This window comes from Nicotiana sylvestris, chromosome 3 (genome assembly GCF_000393655.2).
Source record: "Nicotiana sylvestris chromosome 3, ASM39365v2, whole genome shotgun sequence".
Taxonomy (NCBI): domain Eukaryota; kingdom Viridiplantae; phylum Streptophyta; class Magnoliopsida; order Solanales; family Solanaceae; genus Nicotiana; species Nicotiana sylvestris.
The window spans coordinates 131,681,361-131,701,860 of NC_091059.1; the positions used below are offsets into that span (position 1 = coordinate 131,681,361).

The 20,500-nt window shown below is 35.6% G+C and overlaps 2 protein-coding genes and 1 pseudogene across 2 annotated transcripts; all 3 read right to left on the minus strand.

Annotated features, from left to right (window-relative positions):
- Positions 1-6,055: 6,055 nt before the first annotated feature.
- On the minus strand, positions 6,056-11,593 carry LOC104219666 (homeobox-leucine zipper protein ATHB-15-like; annotated as a pseudogene).
- An 827-nt stretch (positions 11,594-12,420) lies between these two features.
- On the minus strand, positions 12,421-12,855 carry LOC138888040 (uncharacterized). Its single transcript, XM_070169839.1, has one exon. The coding sequence runs from the start codon at positions 12,853-12,855 to the stop codon at positions 12,421-12,423; it is 435 nt and encodes a 144-aa protein (XP_070025940.1).
- A 1,161-nt stretch (positions 12,856-14,016) lies between these two features.
- LOC138888041 (uncharacterized) lies at positions 14,017-14,730 on the minus strand. Its single transcript, XM_070169840.1, has one exon. The coding sequence runs from the start codon at positions 14,728-14,730 to the stop codon at positions 14,017-14,019; it is 714 nt and encodes a 237-aa protein (XP_070025941.1).
- Positions 14,731-20,500: the final 5,770 nt, after the last annotated feature.

A 20,500-nucleotide genomic window follows, 5' to 3' on the forward strand; every position in this document is an offset into this window, starting at 1 on the left:
CTAATATCCCTTTTGCCTGAGGACGCTGCATTTCATGCCCACAGGCCCAGATAGACAGGTCGAGAGCCCTCAAAGTAGGCTATCAGCTCAGCGGAAGATGTTGATGCGCTCTATTTTCTTCGGAGTTGTATGTTTGGTTAGTATGATTTAGACGTGTATTGCTTGTTATAGAGGGACTCTGTCCCGACCTTTATGATATTTATGTATTCTTAGAGGCTTGTAGACATATGTCGTGTACGTGAACAATTGTGCGGCCTTGTCGACCTATGCTTCGTGTTTATAAAAGATCATGTTGGCCTATTAGGCCCGTATGTCACGTGTATATGATGATGTAATAAGAAAAATACGTTATGTTGGTACTCGGTTGAGTAAGGTACCGGGTTCCCATCGCGGCCCATCGGTTTGGATCGTGACAAAAGTGCTATCAGAGTAGTTCTGGCCTAGGGAGTCTATAAGCCGTGTCTAGTAGAGTCTTGTTTATGGGTGTGTCGTGCACCACACTTATAAGCAGGAGGCTACAAGGTATTTAGGACTGTCACTCTTTCTTCTTACTCTAGATCGTGTGGTAGAGCTCAGTTGTAAGAACTCAATTTCCTAAACTCTACCTTATTCATAATATGACGATGCCTACATCCAGAAAGACAGGTGGTAAGAGATATAGTTATGGGAGAGTTGAGTCAGAGGAACTCGACTTTGCATCATGTTTATGATAAGTAAATGTGAGGTCTCCAGCAGATCATGTGTGTACTAAAAGGTGTAAGCCTCTTGGTAAGGATCTTAAGGCAAGAATACATATCCACCTTAATGGTGAAAGGCAATGAGAGATTTAGAAGGTAAATACAAGTGTCAACAAGTAAAAGAAGTAAGATGAAGAAAAGTACGAGGCGCCCAGTTAATGAAGGTTAACGGTGTTTATAATTCAGGAAGAGGAATATAAGCTTTTTAAGTTATATTCAATGGTAACAGAGGTTTGTATAATTGGTCGTACCCATCTCAGTTATGCCCTATGGGGGCTAACAGACATAGTTTAAGAAAAGGACGAGTTATCAGGATCCGACTGGGGATATAGTAACCGAAAATAGTGGATGGATTGGTAGAGTTAGTTGACGTTTTCAAAGGATAGTGCAAACGTGGTAATGGATCTCCCTGTGAGACACCTCAATGGTTCACCCTAAAATAGTACATCCAGATAGGAGTACTACAAAGACATGCACTATAAGCCTTGAAGGGATAAATATTACCTTAGTATGGATCGTGTCCCTAGTAAAGCGAGAACGTTAAGCAACTTGAAGAGCCACTGGATGGAGCAAAGGAACACTAAAAGCGAAAGAATGTCGTATTGAAGTTTTCACAAGAAAAGGGATATGCAGAAATATTAGCAGAGTAATGAGAAGAGAGATAAGGAAGCATTATGAATAAGGTGTGATACATGAATAAAAATGGTAGAGTGTTACAGAACCTATAGTCAAATGAAGGAAGAGACGAAAGGTGATGGGCCTTAAGAAAATAAAAGAGTATAGGCCATAAGGTTATATCCTTATTTCGAGAAATAAGTTCGTGACTCCAACGCGACTACCAGAGGGGAGAGTTAATCCCTAGAGTAACAAAAATTAGTATAGACTGGTAAACAAGATAAACTAAATATGAATTAGGGATTGAATGATTGGAAAGTACTCGGCATCATGGGAATTTAAATTTCATTCCGGCGGTAATAGAATGGACCATAGAAGAAGATCCATGATGAATTTAGAGAATGGTCTTCAGGGAGACGCTTCCCTAGAGCAAGCGATATGAGAAAAGTTAAGCTTAAGAGACTGTATGTGCTAGTTACGCTAAGTGTCACCCTAGCGAGTAAGGGAATTTGTCATCATTGGTACAAAAGGATTGCCGCAAGGCGAGTAAGGATCATTGATGTTGAGAAATGACATCAAAGATAAAAAGGTAAAACATCTATAGGTAGATCCTTGTGGCTTCAGTTTTTAGTACACCCCTAAATGGGGAAATATGGAGTGATGTGGTATTAAGTCAGAATTAAGTGGTTCTAGTGACTATAGAGTGGTAAAGGAAGAATGCGATAAATGAAAGAGGAATGAGATGACACTTATCCAAATCTTACAGATACGCTACGATTCAAGAATATTGTGCAAGTATGATGTCAAGGAAAGGAAGTAAAGGTTCCTGCCTGAGTTGTTATTAATAAATAAGGAGCCAGTACGAGACGTAAGTTAAAACAAAGTAAATAAACCAAGAAAGATTACGAGGAATATTGATATGAAAATGGGCCAATGAGTAGTTAGTAATTGGTCAGGAAGATCCAGTTATGGCTAAATAGGAGGTTATAGACGAGTCATCAGATCGTGTAAGATAAACATAGTAGAACCCAACATGGAGAATTCAGCCTCGGAGAATATCATTATAATACTTGAGATATACTCAAACAAGAGTCGGGGTAGTTAAAGGTACCGTATGAGTTTTATGGGGATAAAAGAAAGTGCCACTAGGAAGGCAGTCAAAATATCAGTTCAGAAGCAACCATACAAGCACAAGGGCATGAAAGTAAGCAACTACGGATGATTATAGGCAAATAAGGACATCAAAAAGGCCTGTATGTCATGTGTATATGATGATATAATAAGAAAGATACGTTACGTTGGTAATCGGTTGAGTAAGGTATCGGGTGCCCGTCGCGACCCATCTGTTTGGGTCATGACATATATAGTTCCTATGACAGTTCTATTTGAAGGTCAAGGAACGAGGAGCCATACACTGTTCCTCTCAAATTGATGAAGTTCATATTCCATAGCAATAATTAGTCAGTATCTTTCAATGCTTCCTTGATATTTTTGGGCTCAATTTGAGAAAGGAAAGTTGAGAAGGAAAACATGTTTCTCGTCTTTGATCTGGTTTGAATCCCTGAATCAAAAGGAGTGATCACATTCTGAAGAGGATGTGAACTTTTGTGCTTCTAGTAGGACACTTGAATCTCATTGTGAGAGGACCCAAGTTCCCCTTAATGGGATCTATCGTTAGCATAAATGGAAGTATGATTTCCACTTCTCCACTTAGCATTAGGAGTTCCTTGCACGACATTAGCGACTTTGTTTTCTTCTTTAGTTGTTGTAATGGAGGAACTGGGTTCCTCTTTATCAGCTGGAGGTTTTGCTGCATCCTCTTCATTAGATTTTTTGACCTGACTCATCAGATCAGCTTTTCCATTTGCCATATCAATAACTTCTCCAGGAACCTTTGACTGCTCTCCATCTTGATCATTCTTATCATGTGAATCTTTTCTACATAAATGGTGTGATTCATCAAAGATTACATGTGTACTTTCTTCAACACATTGAGTCCTTTTGTTGCAGACCTTGTACACATTGCTTTGGGAGGAATATTCAAGAAAGATTCCTTCATCATTGTTGGCATCGAATTTTCACAGCGCTTCCTTACCATTATCAAGAACAAAACATTTGCAACCAAACGTTCTCAGGTGAGTCAGCTTGGGTTTCCTCCCATTTAGCAATTCATACGGGGTCTTGTTTAAGAGGGACCTGATCATGCACCTGTTTATCAAATAGCAAGCAGTGTTGACCGCCTCCGTCTAAAAGCTTTTTGGTACACCACTGTCAATTAGCATCGTCCTTGCCATGTCTTCAAGAATCCCATTTTTCCTCTCCACAGCACCATTTTGTTGGGGTGTTCTGCGAGCTGAACAAATATGACTTATACCATTTTCAGCACAGAATTCATCGAATTTTGCATTGTCGAACTCTATGCCATGATCTGATCTTATGCATACAACATTATCATCTTCACTTGAATCTGCTTCATAAAGGCAGCAAAGACTGGAAAAGTTTCATTCTTGGTTCTGAGGAATGATAACTATGGATTCTAGCCTATCTTATACTCTCTTTTGCTTAGGTTTTGGATCAAAATGTGTAAAAGTATTCCCGAAAACTAACTTATTGTGCTTATCTGCAGGGTTTGGTCAAAATGAGACAAGAAAGCTATAATCAACTCATGAAGGAGTTAAATTTGCACAAGTTCAAAGTTGAGAGAAAAGCGCTGACCGCGAAGGAAAAGAGCGGCCGCAGAAGGTCCACCGCTGAAGCGGCCACAATTACGCGTTCTACAGAATTGAGATTCAGAGAAGGTATTCTGGGTACAATAGAGACCGCTGACCGCGATGAAGTAGCGTGGCCGCGGAATACGTGACGCGGGCGCGGTGATATTTTCGCTGAGTACGTTGATGGAAGTCCAGAGACTCTGCAAGTTGAGCTTGACTGTGAAGCGCGGTCCGCGTCCAGATTATGCAACCACAGTTGATGCTAACACAAAGGTAGTGGTTTTTACGTTGTCCGCGAAATCAAGTCCAAACCAAGCACAATATTGAAGAAACGCGGTCCGCGCTTGTTTTTGCGCAGTCGTGAAAGTTCATGCGCTGAGGCGCCCAATATTTCGCTGACAGAAGAACCTCCGTAGGGGTATTTTTGTCCATTAATTTTAGCTGTGTATAAATAGACCTTTTTCACATTTTTAGGTTATCTTTTGTATCAATGAGCTCGTGAACAGTCGTACTTTACCATTTAGAGTAATTTCAGAGTAGCTTTAACTTATATTCTTAGATTTTATTCTTTTAATCAACTTTTATGGCTTATATTTCATTTCCATCTTTGATTTTTACCTTGATTATGAGTAGCTAAACTCATTAGCTAGGGTTGTGACCCAATCCTACATTGGGTATTTAATGGGTCTTCAATTTTAGGGCTTAATTGTTTATGAGTTAGTAATATTTTAGCTTGATTCATACTTTAATAGTAGAATTGGTGGTTGCAAACACTGATTCGTGCCTTTATGACTTAAACTCTTCTTGAGAAAGAGAGACTAATTCTAGGAAAATTAGGCTAACAAGGAATTGGGGTGCATTCAAGAGATTGATAGCCTCAATTAAAGGGTTAAACCTAGAGATAGTAATACCCGACTTGAGCCAATTTTACTTGCATTGTTTGTACACCCAATTAGGCTTGAGAAAGCCAATTAGGGTAAAGTTACTAAAACTACCGAGAGGTATAGAGTGAGTAATTATGTGTAAAGGTTATATCACGACCCCAAATATAACAAGCTTGTCATAAATTTTAGATCCCATTAGATACTCGCCTAGGTGTAAGTCACTTCCCTAGTATTTTTTATCAATTGAGAAAACTCTTACAAAAACATTGTACTTAGATTATTTTCAGTAATCAATAGCATTAAAAGTAGAATAGAAGCAAAGCCAAGCATGGTTAGAAGTTCAGTTAAAAGCAACACACGTAACTAGATTAGATAGAAACCCAACTCCCAACCAATATTAACTCCCTATGAAAATCGATCCCGACCTTTCGGGTAAGAGCTGCATCGACCACTCCTCCCCATCATATATTGGTGCAGGGTTGGAGCCGATCACTTTTTGGCGCCGTTGCCGGGGAGTTAAACGCTTTTGGCTATCTATCTGACTAGTTATGTGTCTTGTCTTTCTTTCCTTCTGTTTTACTAACTTGTGTGAGTTAATCGATTCAAGTACAAAATGACAAATAATGATCCTATCGAAAATGTTCTCCTGGGGGAGGAGGTAGATGATAATGCTGAAGATGTGGTCCCTCTAGTACCTTAAGCTCAAGGAAGAGGCCGCTAGGTCAATGAAAACATTCCAGACCCTCCCCAGCTCCTCCACGAGCAGCTCCTTGGGTGCTTCCAAATGAAGGTTACGCAAGTGCAATTATCTTACCCTAGATCCGGGTGGGTAATTTTCATATTACAAATGTCATGTTGACCTTATTGGAGTAAAGAGGGTACTTCACAGGCGCTCCCCATCAGAATGCATATAAATACTAGTGGGAGCCCGGGCCCAATATTTCTTTAAAAAAATTGTTACAAGAAGCAACAGTAAGCAAAATAAAAGAAGCAATAACGTTTCACAATAACGAAATTTGAGATACGTCCAACTGTTAAGCTTCAACTTTTATTCTATAAGAATCTATTGTTAGGATTGTATATCTCGTCACTGAGATTGTATGGAAAACTTGCATATTATGCATGTATGGAACAAACTACAATAGTTATGGCTGATAACTATATATTCAACTAGGTGAGACATCTACATAAGTGGATAACATCATACATGATTTCTGCAATATCCCTGTTTCAAAATTTGCATCGTTGCCAAGGATTGTATTGGAAAAATTCTGCCTTTCATCAATGCCATTACTTACGATAACCGCTGCCAAAAAACCTGACAAAATTAGAGACAACTTTGACCAAAGATTGGTTCTACCAGAAATTCTGTTGTGTGCAATAACATGCTTATCAATGCTAGAAGTAGAGAGCTCATTAGACGTCAACTTTTGAGTACAACCTTTGTACTGCAAACACAATGAAAGTAAGCAAAAGCAACACATCAGTAGAAGATAGAAGAGTCCTTTGCAAACATGGAAAGAGGAAGATGAATCTTAACCGTTTAACAACTGCTGAATCCTAGTATGGAGACAGAATAAGAAAGTGATGTTAACCAAGATTTTGAAGATGTACTATTCCTCATATCCATTTTATACTACAAAAGATTTATCCTTTATGTCTTTGTATTCCCTGAATCTACATACCTTGAAAGAAGCTAAAAATTTTATTCAGCAAGAGAAGATATTTGTCACCCGTATCAAAAGAGACAAGGGGTGGAAAAGCAACAAACAAAAACGAAATCACATGAAGATTGTGTGAGTTAGAAAAAGAACCAACGAAAGAGAATAAAAGAGAGAAAGAGAAATGTAAATGTGAAAGTGTGAAGAGAAAGAGAAAGAGACCTCTCAGAAGTAAGTAAAAGGGCTATTAGCTACTGGACTAAAATATTGTACAATAAAAATTCATCAACTTTCACAGTACAACAAAAGTTCATGTAGGGAAAAGATACAAAAAGGAAAGTTTAGTAACAGTTTGGAGCAATATGATAAAGGAGATGATGATCATGAATGAAATGAAAGGGCAGTATTTTTTTTATCAAAAAATTAATGAGAACTGTTTCAACTAACATTTAGCATTGTTAAAAAAGTTTATTTGGATAGTTAGAGATTTCATTTTTCTGTTTCTTTTTTTTTTAGTTCTTGAAATTCAGCAAAGTAAATCCAGTATCTTCCAAGAAATTGCAACCACATAATAAAAATTGCTTTTGGCCAAGCATATTTCTAAGAGACTCAAACATCATGCACTTTCAGGTTACTGTACGATCATTATCCAAAAGCAGCAGATAGCCTTGTTTGGCCAGGCTTCTCTTATTAGTATCTTTGTATATCATATGTCCTAGTTATATTTTCTTTAAGATTAAAGAACAATGTTAAAGATGAGAAAATCATTATAATTGTCAAAATAATATTTTTTCCACCTCTCTTCTTAGAGAGTTGCAAATGACAAATCAGAAAACCTTTTACATGAATTCGTAACATTTCTAGGCAGCCAAAATTCTCAGAGGAACAAAAAATTCTAGCAGAAACGAATTTATCAGTTACGTAAAGCACATTTTTTGTAACAGTGGGAAAGTTAAATAAAGCACAGTATGAGAAGCATTCAATACATTTAAGTTTCTTGTCAAGAGGAATTACAGCAAGTGGAATAGGATTGGGAAATGGCTTGTTGGTTCCCAGCAGACTATCATAGGTAGCATTCCAACTACAAAACCAAAATTTTCTTTGAAAGTAAGATCTATGAATACAAAAATTGTACTTGAGCAAAGAACAAAATGTCCAAGCATGATTATTCTTCTGAAATCCACACTAAACATCTGGATATCCTACTCATGCAAATCATTGACAAACATCATCCTCGCTACTGTCTTACCTCTTTCAGTTTTTAATCTTAAGGTAGGACTACCCCAGAAAAGCAAATTTTGACCTTTCTATACAATTTTAAAGTGAAATTCTACAGCCAATACATAGCAATCAGCTATGTTACAGAAGGTGATAATAGTATTATGAGGTTAAACAATTTAAATATTTAGCCGAGGCCAAAGAGCCTCCCTTGAACTCCAATGTCTGCTATATTCACATGGGATATAAATACCTCTAAGGAGCTTTAATCATTTTGATTTTTAAAACTTGCTATAACATGTCTCAATTAAACAAGGTTATTAAACAAAAGAGGTGTTTGCTCCAATTAATAGACTGTTGAATATGCTCGCTCCAACTAATAGAATGTTGAATATGCTCCATACGGTAAAACTTTACAACTAACATCAATACCATCAGAACATGTTGGGTCTATAGTGTCATACATTAAATGAATTGAGGGAACTCATTTTTGGGGAAGGCAGTAATTGAATAAAAGAGCCTAAGCCGTAAGTTTCAATCCTTCCTTTTCAAAGGAACTCTTAGGAACTTACAGTACACCCCTTAGCCATCCTACACTAGGGAAACTAAACGAATTATAGAAAATTACAAAAACAGGTAGCAGTAAGAACAGTCAACAACAACAACATACCCAGTTTGATCCCAACAGGAGGGGTCTGGGAGTTATGTTGCGCGGACTCTCCAAAATATAGCCGCACCCGTGTCGGATCCTTCAAAAATGCACTACTTTTGGAGGATCCGACACATATCCGACCACATTTTCAGAGAGTCCGAACAACATAGTCTGGGAGCAAGAACAGTCAGAGAATCAAAATTAAAATAAAATCCAAGCAATCTGATTGCAAGCAATTTCAAAGCAATGGATATATGAGAAGAAAAACATTGTTGTAATGCCTGAAATTTGTTATATTGAAGCAATAATTAGAAAAACTTTACTGAACAGCAGTATCGCAACTAAGAATCTTTCGTGAACATTGTTCACATTTCCAAATTTTATTTAAAAAGTTTTCAGAAGTACATTCATCAGGCTGAAATTATAACTAAAGTTAATTGAAAAGCGGATGATAAAATAAGAGAACTAAATTTTCCTTATGAAGAACCATATCTGAGCATAAATTAGACCTACCGCCATTGTTGTCCTCTGCGACAGCACTGTTGATGACTCATACAGTGGACGCAATACTTCGGGAACACTCTAGGGCTGGAAAAGATTATTAGCAGCATTTTGTCAAAAAATTGAGAGGGAGAAGAAGAGTCTTATGTAATTAACAAATTAACACACCTCTAGATCGATATGGTCAACTATGTGAATGATTGAACCACCCCCCTCATAGGGTCGTATCAGATACAACTTGGAGGCAGTTCTGCTCTCACAAAATTCTGCACCGATGGCATGCTAGGACCATTCTGAGTGTTGTTCAGTGATCTCTCGCATACCTAGAGTTGAAATTTGAGCAATTCATAACATAAGTTAACAAGGAAAAATGGACAGTTACCATTTCTTATTTGGTCAGTTTACAAGGAATATAATAACTACTGACACATACCACAAGGCTACCATCTTCCATAACAGATGTATACCGCATTAACCAGAAGTCACGAGCTGGCTCCAGAGTAGTAGGTGCGTAGAGTTGAAACAAGTTACAAAAGTATATTCAATGAAAAATTGTGACACACACATGAACTAAAGTAGGACCGGATATGAATTTTCTAAAAGTAACCTGCATGTATAGCAACTCAATGGTTCCACCGCTCCCAGTAGACATGACATTGAGAACATCCACCGCTCGGCAATCACGGAACCATGATGCATGGCCGATCTCAGCAACCTTGATTAAGGGAAGCACAATTACACCTTGAATTCCAATAAAAATATTGAATTGATCAAGTTATTCAGGATGACACTTACTCTTGTAGGCTCTAGACCCACAAGGCCACAAGCACGTGAGACTACTTCTGAGCAACTATGAGAAATAGCAATGATTCCAATGGAATCCGGACCAGGCTGCAGTCATGAAAGAGAGATATTCTTAAAGATAACAATCACATAATTTTGTGTGCATATATAGATACTATGTAATTAAATATGGTACATGTAAGTGTACACGTGATCAAATCTTCTAAAGTGTCACAGGTAGAGATTTATCTTAAAAAGCAAAGCTTCTACTGATGTGATTTATTGATGCAATTGTGTAATGGGAGGTGCTAAAACTTAGATTTTTGATGAGCCTGACAACATAAGCGGAGCAAGACGAATAAGTAAGAAATATCTTCATATTTTAACTAAAACAAAAGTGATTATGATTAATTGATGATTAAATAAAGAGGAAGAAAGCAAGAAAATTCATTGTAGAGAGAATTTTTACCATGCGGCTCTTTTTGCCAAGAGATTTAAGAGATAATAATGCAAGAAAATAATGCCATGAAAGCGCAAGTCTAAAACATGTACAATTAAAGAACTGTGAATAAAGGAGTCATTTACCTAGTTAATAAATCGTTAACAACACTCCAAAAACTTGATCATGACTTCTATAAATTGAAAGATAGGAAGGGAACAAGCCTTCATCCCAGGCATTTGGACCCACTCCACAGCGATTCCAGTGGCCTTTGATAGAAACTCTGTTAAAGTTTCCTCTGCTAAGGACAAAAGTCTGAAAATATTCATATATCATTAGACATGCTATGGAAAATAATGCAAAAAAAAAAAAAGGGAATTAGACTCAGAAAATGTGTACTTACCCACAGGGCTTGCATCCCTTGGTCGACGCTGAGCGGACAAGTTTTGCTGACCACTCGTCACCACAGATTCACAACTATTGTTGTCTTTGGTGGTAAGGGGTGCCTGCAATATTGAAGTATGACAGTTAGGAAAAACTAAGTCATCGGGGAAACAAAGAGAGCGAAACTATTACTGCTCGCATGTACTCTTTAAAATTGAAACATCGAGTTGTATTGACAAACTGAAAAGCCATATACAAATACAGGTTTTATCTCTCCCGCTGACATCATTGTTTTCAAGCATTCACCACCGAACTAAATAAAAATGCAAAATGTTTAGAAATACCATAAAATACATCATATGCAGATTCTTGCTTCTATAGGTAGCATTTCTAGGTTACATATTTCTACACCAATTCTTTTCCTTGATCTTCTAACTAATCAGAAAAAGTTGCCATAAGCAAAACCCAAAACACAATCTTTAAAAAATCCAAGAAGAAGACAAGTAAGAATAGATTGCTTACAGTTTGAGTCTGTTGGCGGAAAAAGCTATTCTCATACACTAACTGTGAAACTTGCTTCTGCAGCCTATCATTTTCCTCCACCAACAGCTTATTCATTGCTGTCAATTTTCTGTTCACGGCTTGAAAACGCGACGATTCTTTACGTTGCTTCTCTCTACATCTGCACTTGCACAAATATAACACGGTAATCATCTGAATAGTACAATCCAATAAGCATGAAAGGAAAGCAAAGCAACTTTCAAAATCCAACAGGATAATTTTGCTGGATACCTTCTATTCTGAAACCAAACTTTGATCTGTTTTGGCTCCGATGTTGGACAGAATTGGACACTCCCGAATCAGCTGCTGACGACGGAGTGAACTGGGCTTTGGACATTCATGATATAATCTCTCCAAAGCCTCAACCTGCTCAGGAGTTTACCTCGCATATTTCCCATTGTCCATCCCCATTTTACTGTCTTTATAGGCCGATGTCATCGCCATCATCACTTCAATAAAAATCACCATCATGTGTAGAAACTGATAAATATGCTTAACTGCGTGCGTCAACTTTATTCTGCGAATTTCGAAGTACATGTTCCACAAACAAGATGGGTATTATTGTGCTGAAATTGTATGTTCAAACTGTATGTTCAACTCTATTTAGTTCAGCAGATGCTATACAGTAACATGTAAAAGATTCACAAGAAAACCTTTTGAATGATTTCATCATAAACTATATTGTATGTAGAACGATTGTCATCACTATCTGGGTTTGACGGTCGAATTAATATCTTAACACAATTGGAAGCTTTTGCTCTCGACAATGCAACATAAAGCTGACCATGTGAAAACACTGGTTCTCGTAAATATATACCAACAAAATCTAATGTTTGACCTTGTGATTTATTTATAGTCATAGCAAAACACAGTTTTTACTGGAAATTGTGTTCTTTTAAACTGCACTGGTGGTTTTTCATCTTCTGATGACATCAATGGTATTCTCGGAATAAACACATGTGTGTTTTTAAAGTCGCCGCTTGCAATTTTTGCGCTTATAACATGTGTTTTAAAATCACAACATGTCAATCTTGTGCCATTGCATAAACCTTCACAAGGATTCAAATTTCGTAGTAATATAATTGGACAATTTTCTTTCAAAATTAATCTGTAAGGAGGTAAACTAGTAGGATTTAAAGAATGCAAAAAATCTTCATACTGACTTTGATCATTCGATTCACATGTTTCATCAATTGCAACAAATATTTTAGCTTCTTTTGGAAATTTGCTTATAACGTATCATTTATTTCATTTACAAAATCATTTTTCGTTGTCTAAATAACACAAGAAGTTACAGAAGATGCATCACGGAAGAAAGCATGCATATTAGGAAATGTTGTTTCAAATAATGCATTCAAAGATTCCTGTTCAGTAGTATAAGGGACAATAAATGAATTTGGAATTTCAATTTTGTTTTCACAAGTAAGAGGTTCTTTTCCATTTCCTATTCTCATCAAATATTCACAAAAGGCCGGATCAGTTTTTGCACGCATGTTTTCTGACAGTTGCAATTTTTCAAGTTGGGGCCAAATGTCAGAATATAATAAACTCTCATGAATAAAATCTTCTCTTTTTTCGTTTCGAACTACTGGTAGAGTTTGTCTAAAATCACCACCAAAGACAACAACTTTACCACCAAAAAGCACATTAGTATTCAAGAGATCTTTCAAAAGTAGATCAAAAGTTTCAATCATTTTCTTTTTTGCCATCGATACTTCATCCCATACAATTAATTTTGCATCTCGAATCAAACAGGCAAGTGAACTTTATTTGCTAATATTGCAACTAAAGTTTTCATCAATGTCAATGGAAATTTTAAAACGGGAATGAGCTGTACGACCACCTGGAAGAATCGAAGCCGCAACTCCAGAGGTTGCTATTGCTAGAGCAATAAATCCTATAGATCGCACAATAGCTAATAAGGCACAATATAAAGAAGTTTTACATGTTCCTCCAGGACCATCAATAAAAAAGCTCCTCCTCTGTTTGAAGATATCCTGTCTATAATCACATTGTATGCCATCTGTTGTTCACGATTCAACTTTTGTCGCAGTAATAGCTCTTCTTCAGTAACGATTATGTTTCTTTCGAAGAATATTTCTCTTGCTTCTTTGGCAGCCTTGAAATTTTCAGGGATAAGTTTATACTCATTAATGTTATGTCCCATCGAATGTAAGATGTCATTGAGATAGTCTAAAACTTTATATCGAACATTTTTTGTTCTGATGTCTGGTAAAATTTTGAATTCTTCAGACATAGGGTCCTCAAATTTCTCCCACAATTCTCTTGGATTACCAGGATCACAATATACTAATAATGTAGCAAACAAGCGTCTCAGACTACATGGCATTTGATAACTCTTAGCTTCTACCATACATTCAGCTAAGTTATTGTCATAATGAAGTAGTCCTCTTTTTTGAGCTGATTCTCTGAATGTATCACAACGTACTTCATTTACAGTTAGTAGGTCTTCATATGATTTTGGTCCTCTTATATTCATTAATAATAATCTCAGATACTATCTTTCACCTTCTGTTGGATGAGATGTTACAACACGTCCAATGACATTACCCTTTATTCGACGGGTCCACATTTTATATTGTACTGTCCATACAAAATATTGTGGAAATTCTTTATACAGTAGATTGAGCTTTATTGCATCTTTATTTGTTTTGTTCATATAAAAAAATTCTGTTAAAATTGTTTTTCTAATCATAGGATTATTCATAATTGAGTTTATACTCGATGCACCTCTTAAAAAAAGTAAATTGTTGTCCTTCAAGATGTAACTGAAGATGATAAACAACTGGTGTCATTTTATTAATAGGGAAACCAAATAAACGCCATGTAGCCTCAGGTGGTGATACCCGTCAAGCAGACTGATATTCTTTTATTTCATCTACTTCAACATTTGCGTCATTGTCATGTATGTGAAATGCGATTTTATCATGTCCTTTGCAGATGTATTTATAAATATATTTAACAGCTTTAATATCTGAATTTTTTTTAATATTTATGTGACAATTGAATTTTTCAAGTAAGAATGGATTATAAAAGACAACCCAAGAGTTATCGAAATAGTGATCTTTGACTTTCACAAGTCCTGTGTTCCGTCTTCTATAAATTGTGTAAGAATTTTTTCCTTTTGATGTTTGATCAGCAAAGCTTCTTGGATGTTTGAATTTGCAACAACTATTTTTCTTTTGCATACATGAATTTGTAGGATTTAACTTACCACAAGGTCCATGCATCATATGTTGGAGAACAAGTTTATATAAGGTTTCTTCAGCTTTACAATCAGGTAACTCAGCCCGAACAATATTGTCATAAGCTTCTAGAGTGAGTAGTTTGTATTCATTAGTAAGTATAATAAGGAAATGAGCATGTGGTAGACCACATTTTTTAAATTCTATAGTATACATAAAAGCTGCAACTTTTCCAAAGATATTTCTTTTTAATATATCTATTTTTAGTTCTTCTATCTTTGCTCTAAAAACTCGACTAATTAAATCAGGTCTATTCTGTGCTTCGTCAGTTGGTAGCAAGTGCACTTTTATCTCGAGCCAAGATGGGTTACAAGTCATTGTTATGAATAGATCAAGTTTTTCAAATTATTGTACCAAAGAAATAGCATCCATGTAGCGTCAACGCATGTCTCTTGGTCTGCCTATAAAAGTAACAGGAAGGAATGTTTGCTTTCCTATATTTGAAGCGTCTCTTTCTCCAAGTCTTAAAACATCAATGAGTCCTTGTAGCATTTCTATCCTAAAGAGATCTGGGTTGAATGAAAAAAAGTCCAATCTCTGTGTTTCAAATTTTATGTGTTCATCTATTGAATATTGTTGAAATAATCTTCCAGAATGCAAAGTTTCATTTGTTTCATCTTCTCTCATTTGGAATTTATAACAGTAATATTCACGAATAGAGATATTATCTCTTTTTCGTTTTCCTTTTTCAAGATTTTGAGCTTCCATGTCAAGGTATCCATCAACAGAATACATATTTCTAATACTTGGTAATTCTTCGTGTTCACAATAGGCTCGGCGTTTAGAAGTATCTTTTGGTTGTATAATTTTTTTAATGCCACAGTGCCATTCACTTTGACCATATGGAAACAATAGTGGATACTGTAGCGGATCATAACATCCGTAATAGTAGTTCACTATTTGAGATCTATTGCTATGAGTGTAGATTCGAATATGAGGTGCAGAACTAACTTCAATGATTTCTCTTTCAACCCATATCCTTGAAACTTCTGATGTAATAGGAAGATTGTATACACGTTGATCCAAACCTAAGTCAGATTTAAGTGCAATATTATAGTTTGATAGATTTGGAACATTTATTAGGGATTTTAAGAAAATAGAGTATGGATTAGTTCTCAGTATATTCATTAGTTTTTTGACTAATGATTCATGGATTTTTTCTGAGCAAACCATTCTGTTAGCTAATTCGTTATCGTTGTCGTAGAAGTATAGTTGTAGATTTCTTGCTATTCCACTCGGAGGCAGCAAATCATTTATAAAATGGTACATCTTCCCTTGAACTGTAAATGTATAAATACCACGATTTTTTTTTGCTAATTCTTTGTCATAATTTACACCAAGTGATGTAAATGCAAACATATTATTGTATGTTCTGATATATGTTCGAAAATGTTTACATTATTCCGTAGTACCCAAATATAAATTTTGTATTTCAGCAGGCATCTCATGTGAAACTAACTTGATCGAACCATTGTTACAGTAGAATCCAGGTTGTTCATATTCAAATTTTTTTGTACCACAAAATTTACAATTAGGAACAGTTTTCAAGGGAACATAATTAGATTATAACTGTCTTACGTATGTACAACTTTTTTTTGGAGTTATAACATGTATATTTAGGTATCATTAGCATAAAATTACCAATTAGGTAATATACAACACTATCATAATAAAAGATTGGTGCAAACCTTTTTTTCCAACCATTGTTGAACTCATACTATTGCTTTCATTAGATTCACGTGACGTGGAGCCTAATGCCAAAAAGTAATAAATTAGCAATAAATAAAGACATTGTCTAAAAGTCAACGTTGCATCCTCGATACTTGCCTACTTCAAAGGAGTAGAAGGGATAAGTTATACTCTTTTGCTTATCAGATGTAACTGGTAAAGCATCAATGTGACCCTCGTTGGCTAATAGGGGAAACACAACACACACTTAGCATCATTTAATTATACTCACATGCAAAGAGTGTGAAGAGACATTTCTACAAAAAAATAAAATTACAAAGGATGTGTTCTAACATGTTCTTGAAACAAAAGAAGAGCCCCTAAGAAGAACATTTTGTTGCTGAAACTCAATTGTAGCTACAGTAGCGCTAGGAAAAGCAACATTCTCAGAAAGACAACTATTTTTTGACTCTTGCCTTTTTGTTCGTCATTGTAGTAGCAACACTTCCTTTTTTTCAGCAGATATTAGTCTGTACGTTTCATGTCGCCTAAATTTTATCTCAACTTCCGATTTGCGAAGCAAACATGTTTGTTTTTTTTGTTCATAACCTATTATTCCTACAAAACTGCAATTATAGAAATTAAAATAAATGAAGTAAACAGAAATAGTTTGCTGGCAAAGGTAACATCAGAAGCGAATAGCATCAGATTAATAAAAAATACTATTGAGACTCAAATATATCTGACTTTTATTTTCTGAGCACTACATACAAGAAAAATTATCACAGCATCTAATGGTTCCTTAATTGAACCTGTAGATCCTCCTCAATCATGGGAATTGCAATAGCTATAAATGGCGGAACTTATACAACTCAACTGCAAGAGTTAGATAGCGTAAACCATATATTCACTATGTTTCTTTAAGAGGGAAATGATATTGATTCCCTACATACATAAAGGTTCAACCATGAATATGCTAGAGAAAAAGCCTCCAAATCCCAATTTTCATCAGACGTTACAACCTTAAGATATGACGCAAAAAGCAAAGTGAAAACAAACACTATTAATCATTAAATTTTATCTTTTCAACAAAACCATAAAAATAAGTAATTGAGCTGTAACTTTTTCTAAAGAAATAACAAAAACTAAACCATTTCTGCAGCTAAAACAGGCTCTCCCGCCTCCAACACCAAAGTCAGCAAATTATTGGTTTGCCAGGGGTAGAATCACGTTAAAGTATCAATAGTTCAAAAAGGACAATACAAACTTCTAACAAATTAACTAACTATTATCTCCTTCCAATTACATAAAAGCAGAATCATGGTCTTTATTAGAAAAGCGACTATCCAAAATAGGCAGCATATATCAATATAAGGCAATAATGGTAAATTGATACCTAGAAAGCCAAAAAAATTCAGATGAAAAGCAAAATTTATAGAGTATTGAGATCTCTCTGTTTTCCTCACTTCGGCCTTTTCCATTCATCATCTCTCAATGTTCATCTCTTTACTAACCTGATAGAAGAATTTTGTCAAACACCTTGAGAACAAAATTATTAGTAACATATTTTACTTTGTCTGCAGGAATCCCTCACTATTCAGGGCAAAACACAAATACGTAGCATATTATTCAGGATTGAAACAAATTAATACAAAAAACAGAAGATGAGAAGAAGATTACCCAGTAGAAAATTCCAATAGATAGAGGGGCAGAGCAAGGGAGCAGATATATGAAGGGAAGAGGCGTTTGAAGAAGAGGGCTTTGCAGATGAAGCTTTTCACAAGTGTCGGATGTAATAAGAAAATCAAATGGTGAGTTGATAGCTGTCAAAAATGGGCTACACGTGTTGGGCTGCAAATACAGACCATAAGATAATTTTGGGCCAGGCAGACATGTTGACCATGAGCTGCATGGTTATCCCCATTTATAATATAAGAATAGATCTAAAGGGCTTTGTGGATACCTGCTGGGGAAGCAAACATACAAATATGTCGGAGGATGCATTGCAACTGATATTGTTCCCTTTTTCACTTAGAGGGAAAGCTTTGGACTGGCTCGAAAGACTCCTCAACCATTCCATCATTACGTGGGATGAGTTGGCTGACAAGTTTATAGCCAAGTTTTTCTCACCGTGACATATGGCTGCTATAGATACCCAATTTTTTCTTATAATTTTTATATATGCATAAATACCTTCAAAATAGCATATACATGCATATATAAGCATGCACAAGGTTTTTACAATTTTTTCCATAATTTTAGGGATTTAAATTGATTTATTTCTTTCCATTTTATTCCTAAAAACCCAATAATTATTCTCCAAATTATTGATATGGAAATTTAGTCATTTAATTTCTATACGTATTCCAAAATGTGGTTAATATATTTTTTATGCATTTTTATAATTGCATTTGGTATTTTTAAGCTAAATTGTATATAATTGCAATATTAGCCCATTTAGTGTATAATTACATTTTATATGCGTAAAATTGGTCCCTATATTTTTAGATTGATAAATATATAGTTTAAATCATTTTTGTACATAAAATTATTTTCCAGAAATTGTTTATTATTTATTATAAATTAAATAGGAAAAAGTGACTATTTAAAATATAGCCGGATTTGCTTTCAATTGTAGCCCAATTTGGACCCAACCCCAACCCAATTTCAAATTAAAAACACCCGACCCAAGCCCTAAATCCACCTACCCGACCCAGGACCCGCTAAATCCCGACCGTTGATCTAAAAGATCAACGACCCGCATGATTCATTTCCCTTTTTTTAAATTCCAACGACCACTAACCCGAGCCTCATTTCCAAACTCCTCCGCCTCTATATTCTCTCATCTCTCAACCATTCAACCTAACCCTAGCTCCTCTCACTCGCCGACCTTCTTCTCCGGTCTTCTCCGATGACCACCCTCCAACTTCTAAGCCTCAAATGGCTCCTCTATTGCCATGCTCATCTTCTTTGAAGCCTTCAAGGCCCCTGGGCCACGCCGACTTGTATCTAGGGTTTGCTATTTGGCTGTTCTTGGCTACTCTGGTTTGAGTTCGAGCAAAATCACACTATATTTGTTACAATCTTTGGGGTTTCTAAACAGGTTCTTTCATCTCTACTTAGGTCTCTTTTGAAACCCTAATTTTTGCTTACAACTCGTAGATCTATACAATTTTTAAACAATTTGATTCTTTTTCTTGATGTTTTACAATGTTCTTGGATCTCTTTACAAGAATCATCGATATCAAGTTGTTTTCACCTTCTTCTAAAGTTAGGGTTTTTTTGGAACTTCTTCTACACTTTGTTTAAACCGATTCTTTATGTTTAAACTTCTACCCCTTGCATATTTCGATTGATTCTATGATTTTACTATTTTTTTCAACTCGCCTATGTTAAAAGCCCTAATTTTTCTAGATTATCTTTGTTTGGTTCTGTGTGTTAGCATGACTACTCGGTTCTTGTTTAAGTTTTTGTGGTTACCTTGCTTCTAATATGTTCTTACTGAGTTCTTAGCCTAACTTATACCACCTTTATGTGATTATGTTCATCTTGATTGTTCAAGACTTGCCTCTTTCTATCGATACTATTGAACCAGCATGTTTGCTATATCTGGTTACTCTTACTCTATTTATATGCTGAGTATTGAATCATGATTTCCTCTTGATTGACTCTAGATTCCTTATTTTATGGTTTGATTGAAAGATATTCTTTTAAACCCTAAATTTCTACCATGTCTAGTTAAATTAATTGATTCGCCTACCTTGTTTGCTGTGGTACTTTATTCTTACTGAACTATTTCCTTAATGGGAGTTTTCTGAATTTAACCCTAATTGTCTACCCTATACTTACTGAATTTGAATCTTTCTTTAATAGTCATACACTGATTTCTTTCGTTACTTATCACTTGTTCTTACTGTTTGAGTAATTCCCTTAACTTAAGGGGAGTACTTACCTTGATTTCCTGGCTGACTGACTCTGAGTTCCACAATTACTGATGAACTTTGATTTTTTACCTTATTTGCTACCTACTTTCAAACTATAAATACCTTAGTCGTTCATTAACACAAAAAAAACACTCTTGGTTCAGAACTCTCTCTCTCTCACACTTAAAATTTTCTGCTCTCTTTTGTGCTACTTGCTACTACTCTAAGTTAGTCGGCTGCAAGCCAAGGCTAACTGTTGTGTTCTCCTGCTCTTTCACTTTGCTTACTGACCTCTTTATTGGTATGTTCTAGTTTCAATTCAAAGTTCCAACAACAATATGATTCTTTTATCGTTTCAGTTCATCTTGTTTCTAGTTTGTTTCTATTTATGATTTTATTGTGAAACTTGTAGTTGATGTTTACATTATTATGTACTCCCATTTCTTAAGATTAGTATATTACCCCTCTGTGTTATTTCTAAACATGTATGCACCAAT